This window comes from Poecilia mexicana, unplaced genomic scaffold (assembly GCF_051168715.1).
Source record: "Poecilia mexicana isolate PSO_F unplaced genomic scaffold, ASM5116871v1 scaffold_6, whole genome shotgun sequence".
In the NCBI taxonomy this organism is placed as follows: Eukaryota; Metazoa; Chordata; class Actinopteri; order Cyprinodontiformes; family Poeciliidae; genus Poecilia; species Poecilia mexicana.
Window position 1 is genome coordinate 29,043,060 of NW_028263375.1, and position 24,483 is coordinate 29,067,542.

General features: G+C 40.6%; 1 protein-coding gene across 3 annotated transcripts in view; it reads left to right on the top strand.

Moving 5' to 3' along the window:
• The window catches only part of LOC106922992 (pleckstrin homology domain-containing family A member 7-like), a 140,449-nt gene that overhangs the window by 18,342 nt on the left and 97,624 nt on the right, over positions 1–24,483 (top strand). The window contains exon 1 of one of the 3 annotated variants that reach the window (XM_088006552.1): positions 21,027–21,990. The exons of the other annotated variants lie outside the window; for them this stretch is intronic. Within the exon in view, the coding sequence (XP_087862678.1) occupies positions 21,920–21,990 (71 nt within the window). The 5' untranslated portion in view covers positions 21,027–21,919. Of the gene's footprint in view, positions 1–21,026; positions 21,991–24,483 lie in introns of those variants that run through there. 3 annotated transcript variants of the gene reach the window in all.

A 24,483-nucleotide genomic window follows, 5' to 3' on the forward strand; every position in this document is an offset into this window, starting at 1 on the left:
GTCACCTCCTGCTGAAACTGGGAGCCATATTGACCCTATGGGCTAAAAATGGTGACAGTAAAGGTGGACTCTGGACACAGTTGAAAGGAAGAGTGCACATCGCTCCTCATTTGGTTTAAAAACTAAACAGACTTTCATATTATCAATGTCTCTTACATGTAAAAAAAACAAAAACAAAACATTAAAATATGTGTTCTGACAAATCCAAGTCTTGTTCATGTTTGTATTTCAGGATATTTGACAATGTATCAGAAAGAAACATGGAACATGTACATTTTTATTGTTAAAAAAGAAAAAAAACAAAAACAAAATATCAACTTTTAGATTTAAGGAGGAATCGTTTATAAACTAATCCTGTCTATAAACTTACTGTACTTTAAATAAAGTTTTATCTTGAAGGAAGAACTCAGATAGTAAGGAGACATGGTGAGCTATCCTCTGCCCATTTTACTTTTTAATTTTATATAAACGATCTTAATAATAATAATAAATAATCATAAATGATCAGTATGCAATGAGTCTCACATCCAAATGTAATCAGATGACAGTCATTTATGTTTATGCAGCTATTAAGTGAACGGCAGCATTTAAATACCAAGAGAAAACATGGATACTGTGGATACTGTAAAGCCTGATTTCTGTTACTGGAGAAACATTGACAGTTGTGTCTGGACACAAATATCTAGGATGAAGAATTGATTCAAATCTCACATACCCCCCCCCCAACCCCCAAATTAAATCAGTGGTGAAAACAGCCAAGGACGGATTTCGAGGGTGTGGGCCCCTGTTACATATTAACATGCACACACACAGATTTGCGTGGCTATCTCTGTGGGGACTTTCCATTGACTTCCATTCTAAACCTTATCCTTATCCTAACCCTAACTCTTACATACCTTACCCTAACCAAAACTCAATTCGCAACGTAGTCCTAAATCTGACCCCTGACCCAAAAACACAGTTTCCCCTTGTGGAGACCAGACTTCAGTCTCCACAAGGAGCAGTGGGTCCCCACAATGTAGTATGTGTCAGGAAAATGGTCCCCACAAGGTTTTACAAAGAAACGCGCACACACACACACACACACACACGCGCGCGCACACACACATGTTTGCATGACTTTCTGCATGCCATTATTATGTCACATCTGTCATTCTGTTTGACTAGTTGGACCCAAGCTGGTGGATGAAGTTTGTTGTTTGACACAAGCCATGTAGGGGCGACTGCTGTAATATTTGGAAGTTGTAAATACTTTTGGCAGCTCCTCTTTTTTTTCTTGAGTCACAGTCAAAACATTTATTTTGACTTATTAGATTAATTAGCTCTGAGTAGAGAAGGTCATTATGGTGCTTTTACCTTGCATGTTAGATTAATGTCAGTGTGAAGGGTTACTTCACTGACTGTGTCTCTCCTGCTGTTTTGGAGATAAGTCCAGAACAGCAGGTCCAGAATAGGCAGTGGGCTGTGTGTCTTGATCCTCTGCACACAGCAACATAAGTGCATCAAAGAGTATTGTCCTGACAATGCCTCACTCTGTATCTGATATTTCATCTCTCATTCATGTTCTCTTCTAGTTGATGCATTTTTTCCCCTCCTACTCCCTCTGCCTCTTGTTTTCCTTTGTGTTGCAGACATAAATATTACTCTTTGATCCTTTTTTTTTTGGGATGGCACATGAATGGTTGTTCATCTCTGTCTGAGAAGTAAGTCTGAAAATGGATGTCTTGAATATTTAACCTCACCGTGAGGCTTTAGTATTAATTCACAGATTCTAACAGAAAAAACTAAGTACATCACAGATTCATCAGGCGGATATTTATAGGAATATGAAGGATTGGAATTTGAAAAAGCAAGGAAAACGTCTGCCTAAATGCTTGATTTCCTTTAATTAACATAATTAGGTGGTGTGCTGAATGTCAAACTGTTTCAGTTTACTGCTCCATAATTTAAGATAATAATGTGTACTTAGAGTATTTAAAAATCTAGTTTTAGTATATTTGGAAAACATGTAAACATTTAAAAATTTCCCCTATTAGAAAATAGCACCTGATAAATTGTAATCTGATTAGGGATTCAATACTTTTCACTGTTATTGTGAAAACTTTCTTTTCAAAATAAAAATGCTCACCTCTTTTGGATCCATATGAGCCTCAACAAATATCAATAAATACAAAAATATGGCTAAATGCAGTTATTGTGTGTGTTTTGGAGACAAGAATCATACTTTTAAATATCACTGATGTTTATAAAGAAACCCATTTCAAAAAGTTTGTATTTTTTAAGAGTCGTTTCCACATAATTCACTATTTTTCTATCATCACTTTTATAGTTGATACATTAAATACCACAAAATTTGATAACATCCTAAGTTCACATCGCCCACCACAGTCATCATCATCAACATATTTTCTAGATTTTTTGGAACATAATTAAGTGTTTGCCTTTTGTTCCCACCTAACCAATAATCATTATGTTGCTGTGCCAAGTGAATTATGAAATCCGACTGAGTGGAAAAAAAATAGAGCGGACCTCTTTGCATTTTTGTGAAAGTCAACTTTCTGTTACAAATTGTACTTTAAATAAATACCGCTCCTCACAAACAATGCGCAGAGAGGTTTCCCACGCATCTATTGAAATGTCAACAGAATTATTGATTTGGAAACATGGGTACTTTGTGTTCATTGGTAGACAGGGAAATTAAAACGATGCTTTCCATCAACATCATTCTCATTTTTTAGAAAATATCTCTATTGCAACCTTCTGATAACTCTCTGACACTCTAAGCTAGGCAACAACTTCCACCTGAAGACGTCCTGTTTGAGACCTCGCAATGAAAACGGACATACAGTCAGCTGTTTGTGTCGTCTTGGTCACATGGCATCAAAATGTGAACAGCGTCATTAGGAGGACTGTTTAAAACACCATTTCAATACATGAATCAAACACCTGTTGTGAATTTTGCTCCTTGTAAGAGAACAGCAAGTTGTGAAAAAAGTACCGAAACACTGAACAGTTGGACATGTGCGTTCAAAAGTTTAGAGGAAGTCACTTTAAGTTCAATCTGCAGTGGTCTTGAGATTAACCTAAGGTATTCCTTTAGGACATGGAATTATAATTTGGAACCTGGAATGAGAAATATGGAGCACACTTGTTGAATTTCTCTACATAGCAAGCCCACTCACAGCTATGGCGTAGGTTTGACTGGTCTTTCTCTGGCCAACATGACTGATGTCGGATCATCTGTATCTGAAGCTTGGGATTGGAAATTGTGCAGCCTCCGTCTGTGTTCCACACTGAGTTCTGAAAGGGCACACACAAAGGAAGGATTGAAGGACTCAAATACAAACAGCGACTGAGACAAACAACAAGATGGTTGATACAATGTTGTGGACTCCAGGGTGGTGGGAGACAGAAAGACTTCTGTCAGTGTAAGGAGGAGGGTAAAGGCTGTCAGGGCCAGGCAACTCCAACATCAGCCGCTCTGACTGGAGAGAAGTCGACAGCAGCCAGAGCAACCGATGAAATGTAAAGGAAGCACTTCTTTTAAGATCTCCTGACTTGCTTGAATGTGGAAGTATTACATCTTTAGGAAATAGAAGATGTGCAAAGACAAAGGTGGTTAAAGACCAAACATCTGAACATCTTATAGCTTTTTCATTTCCTTCTGTGTGAAGAATGGGTACCTGCTGCAGCCATTTGCCCTCACTGGAGGCTGGTCACAAGCCAGTCGCCATCAAACGTCACGGCGTCTGGTCAGAAGCTCCTACAGCGGTCACTAACCTTAGTGACCATGAGTTCTCCACCTGGGATCTCACATGTGACGCAAGGTAAGGGAGAGTTCTTTACACAGCATGGCTAATCACCGAGCTCCATGGAAATGCGGCCGCTTTGTTGTCTGGTCTGTGCCTGAGGGACATGAAATATAATGTAGCTCATTACCTCGCTTGTTACCTTGAGAAGCACCATTCCCAATGGTACAGTAACTTGCATTGTTGCCACATAATGAAATATGTTAAGTGTCGTTTAGTTTGCCAGGTTCATGATGGAGCAATGTGATGTAAAACATGTGAAAGTAGAAACATGACATGGAAGTAGACACAACTGAAGATATTGCAAAAATCCAAAACCTTACCAAGGGTTTTTGGTGTAGTTTCTAGTGCAAATATCTTTGTTTTCTTGAAACAAGAAGCTCTTTTTTTGAAAGACAGTTTTGTTTACAGAGACATCATAATTAATTTTATTTGGTGGTGTTGTTTTGTTTATTTATTTTGGATATTTAAAATGTCTTCCAGTTCCAATGTTAAATGTTAATTAGAATTTAAGTTTATTAATCTTTGAGAATGTATTTTTACATTATCATGCCATTACCATTATATTGCTTGAACATTCTCTCAAAACAACATTAGCGTTTATAGCAATAACTTTTGGGAAAATTTATCGTCCATCAAAATTTATCATGACAGGCCTACCAATGGAACAATTACTTTATCATCAGTATTAAAGGATTGTTTGCTTAAAACAAGCTCCTATATCTAGCTGGAAAGTTTCTTGTAAGTTAGTTCTGACTTATTTCAAGTGTACTAAGATCTTTGCTCTAGAAACCAGACCAAAAATACTTGGTTAAGACTCCACACCTGGACACAATACCATCACCAAGAGGCTGCATCTTCATTGATGTGTATTTCTGTTTATTGTTAACAGGAAAACACCTTCAGTCCATTTCAGCTAAATAAGAACTGTCTGACAGCTTTAGGACCATATAGATGGTAAATTACCGCCTGCATTTTGACACAGCCAAGTCAGAGGAAATGGGGATCACAGGAAAATATGCTTTTACCCAAAGGGAACTGGCTGTAACAATTTAGCTCCCATTGTTGCACTTTAGATGTTATTTCAAAAATCCATACAGAGTCTGTCATCAGTTTGGCTTGAAGCTACACAGGCTGTACGTCACATTTCACTTTAATGTTTGAAACCACAGATGCCCAAATTCTTTCCATTCTTTCCATTCTTTCATCAAAAATGACCTAAACATGGAGAAACTCAATCTTATTTTCACTTTTATTTAAATTTTTTTTTAAAGTTTAACCTCTTCTATATAAAGTTTCATGTAATAAAATGTCTCAGCAAAACCTTTCATCCACTTGAGCAGCATGTTTCCAGCTCTGACTTTGCCTTAAAAATAGATCCAAAAATATTTAATAGTTCATTTATATCAAAGCTGGAGAAAAAGCTACATGCAAAATGCATTTTTCTTCACACCATCTGATCTGTCATCTCCTGGTTGCAAGCATGAAAATTTGGAAAGTAAACACAAACATGCAATAGGTCTGTCATCTGGGCCACCTGACCACTCCATTTCGGATCGTGTCAGATAAGCATCTTTAGGCCTGGAGGCCATTCATCAGCCGAAGCTGCGGCCGCTGATAAGTCCTCAACCATTGCTCATACTGACTTTATCAGATCAGGTAAGAGACTAAAACTTGCACAGCGGACTGAGACACTTAACATTCTTTAACAACTTTTTTTCTACCACAGTAATAAACTTGAGCTTTTATAGCAACTTATGTTGACTATGTTGAACTCAGCTGCCGACAGTCAGAAATATTCAGCTCAGTTCAGTTCCTTTATTTGCTTTGCAGCCAGTCAGACATTTCAAGTGAGCAGAACAATATAAAAGTACATAGACAATGTTAAAAACTGAGAAAGCATACAAGTTCCAATTTAGAAATATAAAACAGTATTAAAACATAGTTTTATAGCACAACCATGTATGATAACTCTAGTTAAAACAGTACTATACATAACAAATATGACTTAAAAGAAATTTCACTTTGTAATTTAACACCTGGAAATTGGGCCTCTGTCTCTTTAAGAAACTCCTGCTCTTTCTTTCTTAAACTCCACCTTCAGGAAGTCATCTCAACATGGCTCCTCTATTCACCCTTTAACAAAGCTTTTACCACTATTGCAATGAGAAGTAGCTCCTGCAATGAGTTCAGCTGATTCAGTTTGCTAATTGCTGTTGGCTAGTCTGAAGGAGCTGAATGGGGGGTAGACACAGAGGATAGCTGGACTGTGAGACGGAAGCTTGGAAACTGCAGCTTTGAGGAGGAAGTGAATCATGAAGGCGGGGCTAGGTCCACCCAGGCGTTTTGCACAGCTGAATGGTTACCAAGGGAGATTAAAGGATTTCTCAAACATGCATGAAAAAAATAAAAGCAATATTTCAGGTATGTTTTTGATGAGGGAATAACATCACAACATGATATAAAGCTCAGAAAAGTTGACTTTACACAATACTGTCCCTTCAAACTGCTAAAATGTTGTGTTGAGCATAAGGGAGAAGACATTTTGATCTCATCGCTGTGGCATTTCTCAAGAAATCACCGCGTTCCGTATGCCTTCATAATTCATACAGCTCCAGTGAATGAGGATGCTGAATTTGGGTTAGAAATGTGTTCCACTTGAGAAATCTCTAAGATGCCACAAAATCAAATCCCCCTGATGTCACTGTGAAATCGCATGAATATGGAAATACTGGCATAAATATACAAATCTGCGACAATGAGTCGGTATCCGGTGTATTACAGCGGTTTAAAGCTCAGAACAGGAAATGCTCATGTTCTGCACTAAACCATTTAGCTCTTTGTGTGATTGCCTTTGCACCGTTTGTGGGTGTTGCTCATGGGAGACATCTAGTGATGTCAGCTTACATATCTGTTATTTGTGGACACTGTTGCTTGTGTATCTGGAGAGGGAAGTCAATTATTCATCAGGACTGGTTTATCCGCTTAATGTGGCTCTTGATGTCGTCGCTGTAAAATATAGGAACAACTCTGGTTTCCTATGTCAAACTTCCACTTTTTTGAGGATTTTTATTATTATTGTAATAATATTAGCACTGCTGTGACAATATGTTGTGCTCACCTCAAAGTGGCTGTTTAGATGTCAGATGTGTCTGTCTAGTCCCTTAAGTGACTGATAAAAGTTGCCTTTTGTAGTCTTAGTAAAGGCAGATCAAGAACAAAACAAAACAGAGAAAAAAAAAGAGAAATCCATAAAGTATTAGAAATAGGATCCAAGTGCATTTCAGAGTGCAGAGTCTTTCAAGTGTCTTTTGATGGACTAGAAACATGTCCAGGGTGTAAATTAAAAAGAAAAACTAAATGTGGTATTTTACTCTACTTGTAAGTTCTGGGAAGAAGTCAGAATTGCCATTTTTGCCCTTAGTTAGGCTACATAAAATTTTAGAGCTAGAAATATTCAATGAGCTTTTGAAATATAACTTTTTTTAATATAGTTTTTGATAAATATCTACTACAGGAAATCTGTAATTTTTATAGAACAACTATTATTATCAGGCTTAAAATGAAAGTAAAATACAAAATGTTTGGAAAAGATAGATGCATTATTTTATGTGAAATGTTGACATTTGCACATACACACCCATTAAATAAATTAGAATATTAGGAAAGCAAAAAATTTACATTTTTGTTTGTTTTGATTAAAACGTAGTAAAAACGTATAAAAAAGTGACTCTAAGGGTGCGTTCACACTGCAGCCTGAAGTGACTCAATTCCGATTTTTTTGACGTAATGCGACCTGTATCCGATCTTTTCATGGCAGTGTGAACAGCACAGGTCGGATTCTTTTTCGAATGTGACCCATATTCGACACGTATCCGATTCAAATGTGACCTAACGTTCAGGTCGCATTCATCCGCACTGAACGTCACTGTTTCTCAATAAATCTCACTATTCTGTGTCCTGATAAGCGCAAGTGTGAAGAAAAACAACAACCATGTTGGATTATATGAGGATTAAGTTGTTAATATGCTGCTCCGGCCGGACAACAACTTCAAGTATATAAGCTAAGCTCCACCGTTAGCCTCCATGTTTACTTCCGCAAACACTGAGCACTTCTTCTTTTTATGGCGGTTGGCAGAACACTTAGAACGCTGACGATATTGCGCCCTCTACTGCGCATGCGGGACACTTTCAGGTCGTTTGCCCGTTTACACTGCAGAACGCATACAGGTCGCATTTACTGGCAGTGTGAACGGCCCCGGCAAAAAAAAATCGGAATTGCCAAAAAATCGGAATTGAGTCACTTCAGGCTGCAGTGTGAACGCACCCTTTAACTGAGGCGCCGCACCGTAAATTTCAGATATGTTTTCAGTTACAGATGCCCAAAAACAAATATAGAACAAACATCGAGTCACGTTTGCAGTATTACTCGAGTAAATTATGTTCTTTTGTGGAGAATGTGCTTGTTTGTGTTAGTCTGATCTGGTTGTGCTCTTGGCTCTAACTATTAAAACCTTTCACTGTCAATTCCCTTTGAAGACTGACTGAAAAGGGTCACTTCAGCACGGGGAGCCGGAGCTTCCTCTTTCCTCCGACAGAGAAACGGCAAGGGAGATGTCAATACCATTTCTGTCTGTAAACCCAATATTAATCTGTGATAAGTGATGCATGCAATATACATATATAATATTGCATAATTAATACAATTCTGGGTGCTAAAGAGGGTCCAACAATATTATTAGCAAACGGTAGCTAATAAAGCGGTTGGTGTATGTGTTAAATATGCTTATTCACTGTTTTTGTAGACGGTGGTTATTCAGCCTTGGCACTGCATTAAAACACATTTCACCTTCAGCTAACTTAAAGGATTTCCCTACAATTACAGCTATTATGGCCATAGTGCTCGAGCAGAATTACTTCAGTCATTATGCAAGCTAGGTGTTGGCAAAGAAATGTGTCATTTAATATTGCCTGGGACGATTTTCTTTCTGTTACTGTGAGGTAAAATCAAATGAAGAATGGAGCAAAAATTATGTAGGAGGTATGGTGTGATTTCAGACGCTTGAGTTTTTCTAATGGAAACTGAAAAGTACTCGTTTACAAGAGGTACACACATTAGAGGAAATCTGATGTAACTTTCTAAATCAGAATAGTAATTCAGGGTTTCTTTGATACTTGTTGCCTATTGTACAACAGTTGTTTCAGTGCCATGATGGCTCCTTTTCTTTCTGGTGTCAGAGGAATACCTGGAGAAAATCCAGGTGAAATTTTACCAGTATTATAAGAAAAAGTTTAGTAAAAGAGAGTTTTATGAATAGACCTACTTCTGAATATACTTCTGTGAATTCTCTGATATATTCATGGTGTATCAGTTCTCTCATCTAGTGCCGGGGGGGAAAGGATTCGACTTCCTGTGAACATCTATAGGAGAACAAGAAGGACAGATATATAGAAACATGAATATATGGATAGAAGTGGCAGAAAGTGCCATTGCTTTTTTATTTTTTTTAAAGCTGTTAAGATGTACTTTAATTTGCTATGTTATCTAACATTTGCTAAAAGTCATGATATTTTAAAGCTGTTCAGGTTTAGCTGCTAGGGTGCTGCAGAGCTATTGTTCCTCATGGGTTTAACGGGATGTCACGGCGCCTGGTTGGCGACCTTTAATTTCGAATGCAGAACATTGAAACTGTGACAAGAAAAATAGTTTCAACTGTAAATGAACTTGATTGATGTCGGCTTTTTTCCCCTCAGTTATCTCAGAAAAAAAGTACAGGGTTGGAACAGAGAACAGATTTTTAAAGGAGCAGTTTCCTTTAATAGTCGACTTCTGAATTTTCCATTTACTTTTCTTTCTTTTTTTATGTTACATAAGTAAATTTTTTCATTCACCAGTTATATATGATGTGGTTAATTCCTGTCTATGATCAGGCTTTTATTTCAATCTGAAAAGACTCAGACGGAGAAAAAGGAACAATTAAAAGATTTAATGACAGGAATGAATAACAGTTCTTTGGCGCTCGGGCCCCGGTAGCTGATTTGAGCTGAGATCTGATGTGAACTCGATGAACATCCCGATAACTGATTAGGGATGCTCTCCTCTGGGGCCCGACACTGGTGGTGGAGGTCGGGAAAGGGTGCTATCCTGGAGAGCCGAAGGTTGTGGGTGGAGAAGGAGCAGTGGTGGGTTGAACGCAGCTGGGAACCGGTTGATGGCTTGGGTGTTTATCCTTTTATGCAGAGCTTGATTGATGATTGGACGTGCCGGGTGAGGACCAGCGCTGAAGTCGGAGATGAGCATGACGATGAGACTCCGCCCAGCTTAAATTTTCGCTATGAGCTCCATGTCTCGGGAAATGTGCAGTACTCCTAACTCTGCAATATATTTAACCTTTTAAATAGACCAAGTATTTGTGTTTTGAATTGTGTACATACTGTATTCCATGCTATTGTTTAGCAATTTTATATGTTATACTTTTTGTACATTTTGTACTATTTTCTTTCCTTTACAGCTAACTAAGACAACTATGGATAAAAATTTCAATGTACCTGGACTGCAGATTAGATGTCATCCATAAATGGAAAATAAAGAACACTGAATGTTATTCATAGTGACAAAAAAAGATGAATGAATGAGGGGTTATTATGTAAAATTGACTTTTTTGAGCTTTATATCATGTTATAATGTCATTCCATCATCAAAAACATACTCAACCATTCGTGGGTGCCTAAGTGTTTGCCCTCAGAGCTCCGCCTGTTTCCACAAAGCTCCTCCTCTGAGCTGCTTTTCCCAAGCCGAGCCAATTAGCAGGAGTCAATTGGCAGTTCCTGTAGAATAACAAATGTATTTTATGTATTTTATGCATTCTATAATTATAATTCAGTTTTACCTGTTGATCACAGTCAACAAATTTCCATTTCCCTCAGGTACAAACATGATATGAAAAATGGGCAGATTTCACTTACCTGCTGCTCAAATTGGCAAAAATGAGAGAACATGCCATTGAAGTTAGGCTGGTGTGTATTGATTGTCATACGTCAGACTAGAGCTACCAGGAAATAGCTAGTTGCCATGTTTTACCACACGTCAGAAAGTTTAAGACACATGGAACTGTGACAAAAAGGTTGGACACGGACCCAAGTTTATCTTGTCGCCATGCACCATGAGCAGTTATGAAATACCCAAAGGTCGCTGTTAAAGAACTATGACCAGGAGAGGTAACAAAGGTGTTTGGGCGGACTGCCAGAAAAAATGAAGTATTTTCTGTCCCACAATTACAATGTTAACACGTTTAGTTTGATCAACTCTACTGTGACTTTTAACTGGAACTGTGTGTGTTTGTGAGAGTCCAGGTGCATCTGGACTATAACAAAGGATGACTAAGTGGAAAGGCACCTAATGCATATTGTACAGGGAAGAGAAGAGAGCATAAAGCAGGACCCAGAACTCTGGGAAAAAATATAGATATTGTTATTAATGGTCAAAGAAACCTCTCTGTTTGCTGCCACCTTGTGTATTGTTGTAGTACTGCTGTCTGACTCTATAAAGGAGGCTGTCAGCTGGTCCTGGTGGGGCTGCCACAAAGCTTGGCATCCCTAACTTGTTGCATTAATGGCTTTTGATTTGACATGATGCATCTTTCTGTGCCTGTGTTCCTCATTTACTGCCACATGCTGATAATATGATTCTCTCCAAATCTACATCTTTCATGGAAAATCCTTCCTTTGTCTCTCCGCTTTGCCAACGCTTTAAGACTGAGGCTCAGATCCTTTTCAAGACGTCTCTTATTTGAGACGGAGAGATGTTGTGGCCGTAAGGCACAACGAAAGCAAAGAGATCAGAGGAGAAGTATTAATAGTTGGAATGTCTGTGTGTAAGTGAAGATTGAAGAATCTGGATCAAAAGATCCCTCAAGATGTTGACATATCGCCCACCCCACCACAACCCACACACACACACACACACATACACACACACACGCATACAGACACACACACACCCTCTACACATCCCAATAAAGGGATACACAAGGACACACACTAAATGTGTTAATGTTATTCTGTCGGTCGCCTACACTACGGATTACTTAAAAAAAAACTTTTTATCAAAAAAGATTTTTCTCTGCAGTCTCTGATGCGAAAACGAATCTGGAGTCCCGCCAGGAAGGTTGCTACTTTATTTCTACCCCCAGGTACATTTGCTTTGCAGTGGTTCAAAGGAAACAGGAAGTGACTAAACTAAAAACAAGAAAGTGAAAGATGGTCTCAGTTTGTTGGATTTGTGAGAGAAAATCTAGTCTAAGTTATGCGCTAAATATATTTGACCCAAACGAACACTCTGCAGTGGCTGTCAGACCAAAATCTCTGAGAAATATTTCGGACATCTTGTTGAATGAATGACTGTTTTGAGCTTTATATCCTGTGATTGTATTATTCCCTCATCAAAAACATACCTGGAGTGTTGCCTTGACTCTTTCATGGCAACCATTCGAGGTCGTCTTAATGCCTTCTTATACAATGCACCACCTATATACCCAATGCTCCAGCTTGGAGACCCCTCCCCCTGCTTCCGCTCCTTCAGACTAGTGTGCTCACCATGCTTTCTGATTGGCTACCTGTCTCATTCGCTCCCAGCTGGGGAAAACCACACCGCAATAATTGGGCCAAGTCAACAAATGACATAGCAATGTAATAATCCACAAAGAAACATAATATTATACATTTTTATAATTAACAACTATTATGACATATTTATGACAGGTGATGAATCTTGGTTAATGTCAAGTCGTTATAACAAAGACTTTGTCTAGGTTAATTTCAGGTTGTCATAACAAAGACATTTTGAATAATGTCAACTTTGCATTAAAAGTGTCATAATCTATGACACCAGTCATAAAGTGTCAAAATATAAACCGGAGCAGACCAGTGTTCTGTTTATCTGTGCTACCCATGAATCCGTCCTTCCTTGTGGTAATGCGCATGTGCACATTGATGCTACGTCACATACTGCTTACTCAGCAGATTTCTTATAAATACATCCTACCTGGAAGTTTTGTTTCATCTGTTTTTTTACAACAAAGATTGCGGTAAGTTTTATTTAATTTGTTTTATACCTGGCTTTCATTAACCTGCTGTATTACTTCATGTTTTTAGTTTACATGACAGGCAGCTTGTAAACATATTTAAAATGCCTTAGTTTGCTGAATGCAACGTCATTCTATACTGTAAACAAGTCATTGTTTGGCGGTTAATCAGGACAAAATATGTTGTTTTCTGAGCCATTTTATCCCTATGCTTTAAAATATTTTAGTTTAATTACACTCTTCTTTTTGTTAAACCTTGCTTTAAACCTTTGGTTTAATAATTTGATATTTTGTGAGATTGAAGCTGTGTAATAGCTTTACTATTAGTGTACATTAAGCATCTGCACAGTGACCTGCGGAGTTCAGTGGACACATTGTGGCTGTGCTGCATTTGATAAAGTCTGTCATACAACGTATTAATACGCAAAACAGAGTTGCTGTGATCTGTATTTGTCTGTGTTTAATTTAATTCCAATACAAACCTGTTTGATACTGTTTTATTCTTACAAACACCTTCATATTTAAAATATTTTTAACAGGTAGGATATTCTAATAAAAGGATTAGTGCATCCTAATCCTTTATTAGGATCATATACATCAATAGCTTTTCATTTTAAACAGGTAGGATAGTCAGATGAAGGAAGTGATCTTATTGTGGTTTTGTCATGTATATGAATTGTTCCAATGCTATGCTAAGCATAACTCCTAAGCTTCCACGTCAATCCCGTCACTCAAATAATGTTATCCAATATATTTAACATAAACACAACCCGCTATAGTTTTCGGTTTGTCAACATGACAGCAGCAGTTTTGGACACGTAGCACTGACAGATAGACTCTCTTAGGGGGGTGGATAAGGATCAATCCTAGTGAGTTTGGTGCAGCTCGGTTCAAATCCATGGAATTTAGAGCCCAACATATGGTGAAACCATCACAGGTGATTTAGCCACGGCCACATCCCCCAACAAAACCATCACAGGCGATGTAGCCACGCCCACATCCCCCACCAAAACCAGTCAGTGTTTGAAACCCAGTCACACCTACATGTCTTCTGTATCTGGCCACAGTTTCATGTTGATTAGGTCAAGGATATTTTGAAAGTGATTTTTGTGACGACTGTAAAATATGTAATTTTCACGCAGATCTGACACATCTGTCAAGTTTGGTGAGTTTTCAGATATGTTAAGGCCTCCAAAAAGCCAATTCTTTTGACGGAAGCATCATAAAAATAAACGTTATGATTACAATAGGCCTTCGCAGCACTTTCCCTGCTTTTGCCTAATTAAAGCTATGTTTTCATGGATTTCCAGAAATCTGGGCTCAGCTGTGACCTTGACCACAGGGATGAGCCAGACGAGGTGTGTTTTGAGGTTGTGTTTGTTGCATTTTGAAACCAGTGGCGATGCGGTGATGTATACTGGGGGGCGGTTAAGTCTGTAAAACCAAGATAAGCTGAACCACAGGCCCAGTGGCACTCCTGCCATCACACACCCACTGACAGAACGATTGAGCACAGCTTGTCAAACGTCTGCGAGGCGGCACCTCCCGCATCTCCGCTCAAAGCTGTGGTGAACGTTTGATGATTTTTTTTGTTGCATTCTTGTGTTCAGGTGAGGCGTCGGTGCTTCGTCGTCTGCATGTGTGCGAGCGTGTTTATGCCGGAACAATGTCCCTTTAAGTTTTCATCCGTCTCTGTCTGCTTTGCTGAAAATGTGGAGCACACAGCTCGTGTTTGAGTGTGTGTGTGTGTGTGTGTGTGTGTGCGCGGGGGCGGATGGCGTCCACCTGCCTCTTCAAACAGGGATAACAAACACAGAGAACAGCAGAACGGTGGAGAAGATGCAGCAGCGGGGTCCCCTGTGTTTTCCTTCCCTGATAAAATTGGGCTGGAATGAAATTTTACACCGAAAACAAACAGGCCCACCGCCTCGATTTCTTCCACCCCTCCCAAGCCCTTTTCTCTTCTTCTTTTCTTCCCTCCCTCCCTTCCTTCCTTCCTTCTTCCCTGCCATTAGCTCCACCCTGCTTTCCTATCTTTTGTTTCCCTTCCTCCTTCTGGACTCTTACCTCATCAAAAACACATGTTGCTGGAGTTTAGTCAGATCATAGATGATGATAGTCATTAGAGCTATTTGAGTACAATTAAATTGAAATAACATCACCATGCCACACCCAACAACCATGAAGACTCACTTTTTTCAGGATTTATCCTTTGCAGATTGATTAGACTTGTTCCTCTTGGTGTGATTTCTCTCTTACTTTCTGTTTTTAAAAAAAAAAAAAAGATTACGTTAAACGCAGCATAGCAAAGGCTCTGTTCTTTTTAGAAGACTTTTTTTGTTACTTGTTATGAATGGAAAGCTAGTTTAGTTGCAAATGAATGCCAAAGGCCTTCACATTAACCATTAAGCTACGGGGATTAATCTTCAGACAGGATAGTGATGCAAGACGGGGGTAAGTACGTGAAAACACAGTGCAAGATTTGAGAGATCAGAGAGAATACACACTGTATGGGAAAATGCCACGTCTTTTTTTTGCATGCATTTGTTCGTTAGTTAAGCTTCTTTATGAGTTAAAAACTTTCATGTTATTAGGGAGAATCTTTCTTACTTTGGTCACAACAAAAAGTTAATCAAAAAGTGGCGACTATATGGTTATTTTACTTTAACATCAATATAGTGTATCAACAACAACTACTGGCATCCCTGTAAAAATGTTTCAACACCGACAAGAACTTATTGTGGAAGCATAATCTCAGAACTTGGTCATAATATACATATATATATAAAAAATAATAAAAAATTCCCCTCTCACCCTCCGCGGGTGGTCTCTTTCATCCTCTGAGCTCGGGTCCTCTACCAGAGGCCTGGGAGCTTGAGGGTTCTGCGCAGTATCTTGGCTGTGCCTAGAACTGCACATTTCTGGACTGAGATGTCTGATGTTGTTCCTGGGATCTGTTTGAGCCACTGCTCCAGTTTGGGGGTGACTGCCCCGAGGGCCCCGATGACCACAGGCACCACTGTGGTCTTCACCTTCCAGGCCTTCTCCAGTTCCTCTCTGAGGCCCTGGTATTTCTCCAGTTTCTCATGCTCCTTTTTCCTGATGTTGTGGTCACTTGGTATTGCTACATCCACCACAACGGCTTTCCTCTGTTCTTTATCCACCACCACAATGTCCGGTTGGTTCGACATTACCATCTTGTCTGTCTGGATCTGGAAGTCCCACAGGATCTTAGCTCGGTCATTCTCCACCACCTTTGGGGGTGTCCCCCATTTTGACCTCGGGGCTTCCAGTCCATATTCTGCACAGATGTTCCTGTACACTATGCCCGCCACTTGGTTATGTCGTTCCATGTACGCTTTCCCTGCCAGCATCTTGCACCCTGCTGTTATGTGCTGGACTGTCTCAGAGGCCTCCTTGCACAACCTACACCTTGGGTCTTGTCTGGTGTGGTAGATCTGAGCTTCTATTGCTCTGGTGTTTAGGGCCTGTTCCTGGGCGGCCAGGATGAGGGCCTCCGTGCTGTCCTTGAGTCCAGCTTTCTCCAGCCATTGGTAGGATTTCCTGATATCAGCCACTTCAGTTATTTGTCGGTGGTACATCCCATGTAGGGGCTTGTCTTCCCATGATGGTTCCTCCAGCACCTCGTCCTCTGTTCCCCATTGCCTGAGACATTCGCTGAGCACATCGTCCGTTGAGGCTTTGTCCTTGATGTATTTATGGATCTTAGATGTTTCATCCTGGACAGTGGCTCTCACACTCACTAGTCCTCTGCCTCCTTCCTTACGGCTCGTGTACAGTCTCAGGGTGCTGGATTTGGGGTGGAACCCTCCATGCATGGTTAGTAGCTTCCGAGTCTTAACATCCGTGGCCTTCATCTCTTCCATTGGCCAGCTAATTATTCCGGCAGGGTATCTGATTACTGGTAAGGCATAGCTGTTTATTGCACGGATCTTGTTCTTGCCATTGAGCTGGCTTCTCAGGACTTGCCTTATTCGTTGGAGGTATTTGGCTGTGGCTCCTTTCCTTGTGACCTCATCGAGGTTGCCATTTGCTTGTGGTATTCCCAGGTACTTGTAGCTGTGCTCTATGTCTGCTATCGTTCCCTCTGGGAGTGAGACCCCTTCTGTGCGGACGACCTTCCCTCTCTTTGTAACCATCCGGCCACACTTCTCTAGTCCGAATGACATCCCAATGTCAGTGCTGTAGATCCTGGTGGTGTGGATCAGTGAGTCGATGTCTCGCTCGCTCTTGGCGTACAGCTTGATGTCATCCATGTAGAGGAGGTGACTGATTGTGGCCCCATTCTTAAGTCGGTATCCGTAGCCAGTCTTGTTGATGATTTGGCTGAGGGGGTTCAGGCCTATGCAGAACAGCAGTGGGGACAGAGCATCTCCTTGGTATATGCCACATTTGATGGACACTTGTGCAAGCGGTTTGCAGTTGGCTTCAAGGGTGGTTTTCCACAGCCCCATCGAGTTTGCAATGAAGGCTCTTAGAGTCCTATTGATGTTGTACATCTCTAAGCATTCAATGATCCAGGTGTGTGGCATTGAGTCATAGGCTTTCTTGTAATCAATCCAAGCGGTGCACAGGTTGGTGTGTCGGGTTTTGCAGTCTCGGGCGACTGTGTGGTCTACAAGGAGTTGGTGTTTGGCTCCTCTACTATTTATGCCGATGCCCTTCTGTGCCGTGCTCATGTATTTATCCATGTGTCCGCTTATCTTAGCCGCTATGATGCCTGACATGAGCTTCCATGTTGTAGAGAGACAGGTTATTGGCCGATAGTTGGATGGGACTGAACCCTTTGAGGGATCCTTCTGGATCAGGATTGTGCGCCCTTCAGTTAACCATTCAGGGTGAGTCCCATTCTGTAGCAGCTGGTTCAGTTGAGCTGCCAGTCGCTCATGGAGGGCAGTGAGTTTCTTTAGCCAGTAGGCATGGATCATGTCAGGCCCTGGTGCTGTCCAGTTTTTCATACCCGAGACTCTTTCTTGGACATCTGCCACAGTGATGGTTACCGGGGCTTGTTCAGGGAGGTTGCTGTGGTCCTCTCGTAGAGAGGTTAGCCACTATGCCTTGCTGTTGTGGGACGCCTCCCTTTCCCATATGCCTTTCCAGTATTGTTCAGTCTCCAGCCTTGGTGGGTCTGCTCTGTTGTTAGTACCCTGCCATTGAGAGTACACTTTAGCTGGTTGGGTGGAGAAGAGCCGGTTGATCCTCCTGGCTTCATTCTCTCTTGTGTATCTCTTTAGGCGGCTGGCCAAGGCTTGGAGCCTTTGTTTGGCAGTTTCGAGTGCTTCAGGTATGGGCATCTGGCTGTACTTCTTGGGTACTGATCTTTTCATTGCACCCCTTAGGAGCTCTGACAGCTGGCTCACTTCCCTCCTTGTTATCTTGATCTTAGCCTCTAACCGTCTTTTCCATGATGGATATTGGGTGTCATGGTTGCTCTTATAGCCGAGCATTTCAAGGATCACTGATGCTGAGTTGTATATCAGCTCATTGGTTTCTGTTATGGTGTTGGTAGGGATTGTTCTCAATGCTGCATTCACATCTTCAATGAGACTTTCTGATGGTACTTCACTCAGCCGTTGTAATTGGCGTCGGGGTTGCCTGGTGTTCATTCGGGCCACGATTCTCTCTCTCAGGTCAGTTGCTGTCTCGTTCAGCTTTGATAGTTCGTTCATTACTGGGGCTGCATACCCAGTCTCGGGGTGGGGAGTAGTTAACTCCCCCCTGACCTTACCTTTGGGCTCCTCCCTTATGCCGTAGCATTTGTGTTGTACCTCGTCAATCTCAAGTTGTGATAGCAGTTGCCGTTTGCGGATGTTGGAGCACTGAGCTACTAGTTGTTTGGCAGTCATTGTAGACTGTGGGTGTCGAAGTAACCATTCCACCCTCAGTCTTTGCATGTAACCCCTCTGACTAGGGTTACTTGAGTAGTAGCATTCCAACAGATATATATATATATATATATATATATATATATATATATATATATATATATATATATATATATATATATATATATAATATTTTTATTAGAGTTTAATTTTATTTTGTTGGGCTTGTTTGTCTAATTCAGTCGCTCCAGCATTTGGTTCGCCCCAGCTGTTATATCCAGCAGAGCTTGTGTTCTACATGCAGACACCATTGGTTAATAATCAGTGGCTTAGTTGTTCTCATACCCTGTAATTCTCTGTAATTATCACTTGATCAAGCCTTTTATAACATTGTACATTAAAATAAGTAACTAAAGTATGTATGATTCATGCTGATATCATATCAGGTAAATATCGGTATTGGCAAACACTGAAAGATATTGGTATCGTCTTGGAAGCAAAATAATTGTTTTGGGACACTTCTTTTGTCAAAACTAGAACCTTTTTACAGTCTTCTGAAAATAAAACTCCATCGGTCAGAATTGTCCACAAAGAGCCTGACCAGTTCATCTTTGATAGAAATGATCCAAAAACATGCAGCCACTGTAGCAAAGTGCGGCAACGAAGAGACACTTTGGGGTCGCCACGTCTCTATGACAACCATTTATGTCAAGGCTTCGGTTCACCTCTTCATCAGAGCTGCCAATAATTGTACTCACTGCTGTGTCTTTGCTTTTACCTGCGATAGCTGGACTCATCTTTGCTGCTGTGAAACATGTTTTTCCTAGAGCACAGAAGAGAATTATAACTGCACGAATATGGAGGAATTTTCCTGCCATAATCCAAGAGCACACATTTTCAGTCTGAAAACAGGATTTCATGTCTTTTGTTCTCTAAACTTTTAGTACATACCCCTAAGCCCAAACCTGACAACTTTTGTTTAGGAAACATTTATGTTATGATTGTGAAAAATTTTTGATTTAGGATAAAAAGTATTTCACTAAGAGAGACTGAAGTTGGCCAATAGTTGTGCTCTGTCCAGAAGGTTGGTGTGACTTTTGGTGACCCGTCTTTAGAGGTGTAAGAACTTGAGAATGGGAACCAGTGCTGCTGTCAGCACATATGTGAGTTTGTCAAACTTACTTATTTAGAAATGTGGGGGAGAGGAAAGCAGTTCACTGACCTCGGTGAGAAACTCCAATGACAAGATGCTTTTAACCAGAGAGTCGTGTTTACCGGTATCTGTTAAAAAGAACCATGATTGGACATTACTTTTAGTCATTAAATTGCACAGAAATGTAACTGTAATGTTTTTGAATACACTTGCTTCAACCAGTCACAGCAACACTTAGCCGCTAGTTGGTAAAATCAAAAAAAGTTCAAAATACATGTGATGCCTAAAGTGACCCTAAAACATTCTCAGGAGCTTATTTTTAAAGCCACATTTGCCTTTTGGTCAATTTGACTTAATTAATAAATTAGTCTGAAAAAAGTTTGAGAATCCGACTGTCAAAGGAAATCTATCTTTACTAAGTCACATCAGCACTTTGCAATATTTGTGTGTCTATCATAAAATACATAATTACCTCACAGCTGAGGTATCTGAAAGACTTGCAACATTTTAAAATTACTTATGTTTCCTGATAAAAAAGTTAAGAATCTTGGTAGATTCCCTCTCCTGCTGCCATATCCTGCCTTTCTCTGCTTTGGTACTACACATGGATGTCTTGTACCAATGGCTGCTGTGATGCGTGAAGCTGTGTGTTTTCATGCAGCAAACAAGCCTTTTAGCAGCCAGTTGGAAGGAGCCACTAAATTAACCCTGAATTATTTTCTCTCTTACTAGTTAGTTAGCTTGAGGCGAGATGATTTGGTTATATTTAGACGCCAGTCCTCTTGGTTAAATTAAGAATGGATTGCGATTCGGTGTGAAAACCAAACTGTGAAATGGCTAACAAAGCATCAGCCTTGGAGAGCAACTGAGCATTATTGAAATTCTGTTTTCAAAATGCCAAATGCCAAAAGGCACACCGGCAGCAAAGCTCAATTTAGATCTCATGAATCGGACAGAACTGTTTCTTTTTAAGGGAGCATGAAGGGTACGGAAGGTATTCAGGCAAGTGTGTTCAATTAGGTCTTCAATTATTCATCATTTACATAGCATTACATTCTCACACACACATGCACACACACACACACACACACACACGCACACACACACTTTCTCCTCCTCCCTGCGGTGTGTATCCTGCTAGATGAGTATTTCGCGGGAAGGAGAAGGCAGCTCCACTCCGGGAACCTCTTCCTCTCTCTCTTTTTCTCTCTCTCTCTCGGTAGATTCACTCTCCCGCTGTCATATCCTGCCTTTCTCTCCTTCTCTCTTCCTTTCTGTTGTGGTGCTCAGTCGATCAGTTGCGTGCGCCGCTGCCGCTTCATGAGGCTGGAGAGCCGGCGAGGATCCTGTAATTTGGAGAATAAACACTCGTGACAGCAGGCAGCTGTCTCAGAGGGAAGAGCAGAGGGACGCTGTGGCTCTGGATTTTTACCCACTCATATCTGCGAGAGAGGTATGGTGACACCTGGGAAGTTTAGAGAGATAATACCTCTGGCATGAACTGCTTCTAATTGGTGTCGGAGACTATTAAGCCAACTCTGATTTGCCTTGAAGCCTGTCGGACGGAGAGCTATACCTGTGAGGCTGAAAACACCTGGTGGTTTGTTTTGAATCACTGAGACGTGTGGCGATGACACATGCCTCATCGCGTGGTCCGAGAGGCGTCCGCTATCCTGACTGCACCTGAAAGGAAGGGGAAAATAACTGGCTTGAAGCAGGACGAGGGGAGTAACCTGTGATTTCACACTCCACCTTACTCTGCTGAGCAAGACGAGCCGTTTCCAGGTGTTCAGACCTGACTCACCGTACGTCATCTCGTCCCTTGGATCACTCTCTTGTCTCATCGCGTCAGCCGTTCAAACCCTCTCACTCTCTTCCCATGGAGCCGCTCGAAACGCGCAACAAGCGGCATCAATTTACGTGCCTCCGAGCCGCCTGAGTCAGATTCCACCCGCCGGCACTAGAAACAGAGAGCGGTGAGAAACGTCCTGAGCACTTGGATACTGCGGTTGAACCAAGAGAAGCATCATGTGGAATCAGTCCAGCTACTGCAACCACATACCTCACCCTGGATACCCCTTTTACCATGCGCCATGCAGGTACAGTGTCACTACTTTCATTTAGTCTCTGCTTCACTGCTTCATTTCACAGTTTAAGTAAGCCGTGAAGTCTTAAAGGGCCTGTTTTTGGGAAAGACTACATGTTTTGGTGTTTTTCCCAATCTGCATGGAAAGTTCTCGCTGCTGTTCAGTTTTGTGAGCTTAATGGTTCAGTGCGTTTCTTCTTTGCAAATAAAGGTGAAAAGGATTTCAGTGTTTCCCAAAGAGGTTTGCGACCAAACAGGATTTTCTAGAATTTTTTTTTTTTTTTGTCTAACAAAACCAGAAAACCGGTTTGGCCTGTGCAGGATGATAGTAGTCGATGTGGTTTGTTGGGCTGTGGGAGGTGGTTTAGCTTCACGAGTATATAGGTTATTATGCCAGCCTGGATCTCTCCTAAAACAGGCACTGTTGAGCCCCTTAAAAACAGGCTATTAAATTATAACCAGTCACATCCTGCAGGAAAAAACAAAATAGATGAGTGATCTGTTTCTGTTTTACTCCTCACACACACACACACACACACACACACACACACACACACGCACACACACACACGCACACACACACACACACACACACACAGAGTTCCAGCTCCCAGAATAACATCAATACATTCATCACTTGGTTTCGGATGTGATCTCAAATGAACATCATCAATCCTGATTCCCCCGAGGGGGAGAGCAGACCTCCGCCCGCGCCGGTGTTTCTGTCGGACACTGTAATAGCCTCTAACCTCTGAAGGTGGCAGCGGCTCAGTCACCAGAATACTAATTCACAGTCACTAGTTGTGTCTAACGATTCATCGGTGTTGAAGCATAATGAGAACAGCTTTTTAAAATGAAAGGAGGAAAAAATGTAATTATTCCTCACGGATTGTGATGCCAGTCTCCAGTGGTCATTGAGCAAGAGGCAGGATGCCCCCTGGACAGATTGCTAGGTCATTACAGGGCAGCACAGAGACAGACAACCATACCAAAGGCTCATTTAGAGAGACCAATTATGGTTTTAGTCTGGAAGTTGGAGTTCCTGGTGAGAAACCAACATTCACAAGGAGAACACTCAAATCCCACACATGCTGTGACCACCTATGACCACAATTTTTCTGCAAATCAGACCAATTATCCTAACATTTTCTCACCAATCGGTGCAACTTGGCTGGATTTTGACCTTTTGCTTCCTTTTAATTTATTGAAAGCTAAGCCTGCAAGTTGAAGCATTTGTGACGCTAAGTGGTAACATTTGCCCCTTTTTTTTGCGACAGCTATTTTGATATATTCTCACAGTATGAGATTTGCTTATACTGTGTACACAGTTAATGTGGGATATTTGTGGGACATGTTCCCCACACTTCCTGTTTTTGTACCTCTGTCCCCAGCACTGTTTTCAGCTGTATAAGTTGAGTAAAGCTGGTGTAGATAATGTCAGCTGAATGATGACTTGTTAATCAATTTCCAGTATATTGTTTTCATTTTGTTAACAATAATACTAATATTATCTATTTTACATCTCTTCTTAGTTCATTAATGCCTGGAATAAACGCAATACTCTTTAATTTCTGGGGTCACTCGCTCTGTTTTCATTATAAATGTGTACAAAACATTCTTGATATTTGGAAAATGTAAAAAAAAAAAAAAAGAAGGGAATTTTACACTTGCGGGGTTTACATTGAATAAGAATAAGTTATAAGTTGAATAAGTTTGTTCACGTGATAAGTCATTAAAAAAATAAACTGTGCTGTCATCCTCCTACCACTTCCTGTTGTTTTCTTTGTTGTTTTTGCCAGTAGTAACATCCAGTTGTTGATGACATTAACTTGTATGATGCGAAAAAAGTGTTACCTTTGCAGTTTTGTGAAATGCTCTAATTTTGATGCAGCCAAAAAACAACCTCAACCTTGGGCAAAAACTTTTTTATCAACGAAATTTTGGGGGGGTTTTCCCCCCCAAAATTTACTTGTTTCCATAAAGTAAATTTATTTTCATAATTCCTGTTACTTTTGCTTTGCACATGTTTAAAATAAATCTATATTGTCACAGTAGAAAGAGCAAAGAGTCAGGGAGAAGACGTTAGATCAAAGGACCATGATGATGTAGGGTCTTCTCAGGTAATTATAACTTCAAAAAAAAAGAAAAAGAGAAGGAAAAGGTGGGGTCTATACAGCAATTTCATTGTTTTTTTTTTTAAATAAAGTTTTTAAAAAATCTGCAACTTTGAGAAAAAAGTTGTAATTTTAGGCTACAACAATCACATAAAAAAACCACGACAACGTCCTGGTTTGCCTGACTATAGACATATCATCAGATGTGTCTCTTCTTGTAATTATTTGTAGATGTTCCCCATCTGCAGAAGTGGAAGGAGCGGCCTGCACCTGCAGGGCGGAGGGTTGGGGAGGGAGATGAGTGAGTCATGCTCTAGACCACTGGGCAGGTCAGCGACCCGTCAGCTCGTACACAGAGAGAAAGTAGACAGGAATCCAGGAAACAGCCCCAA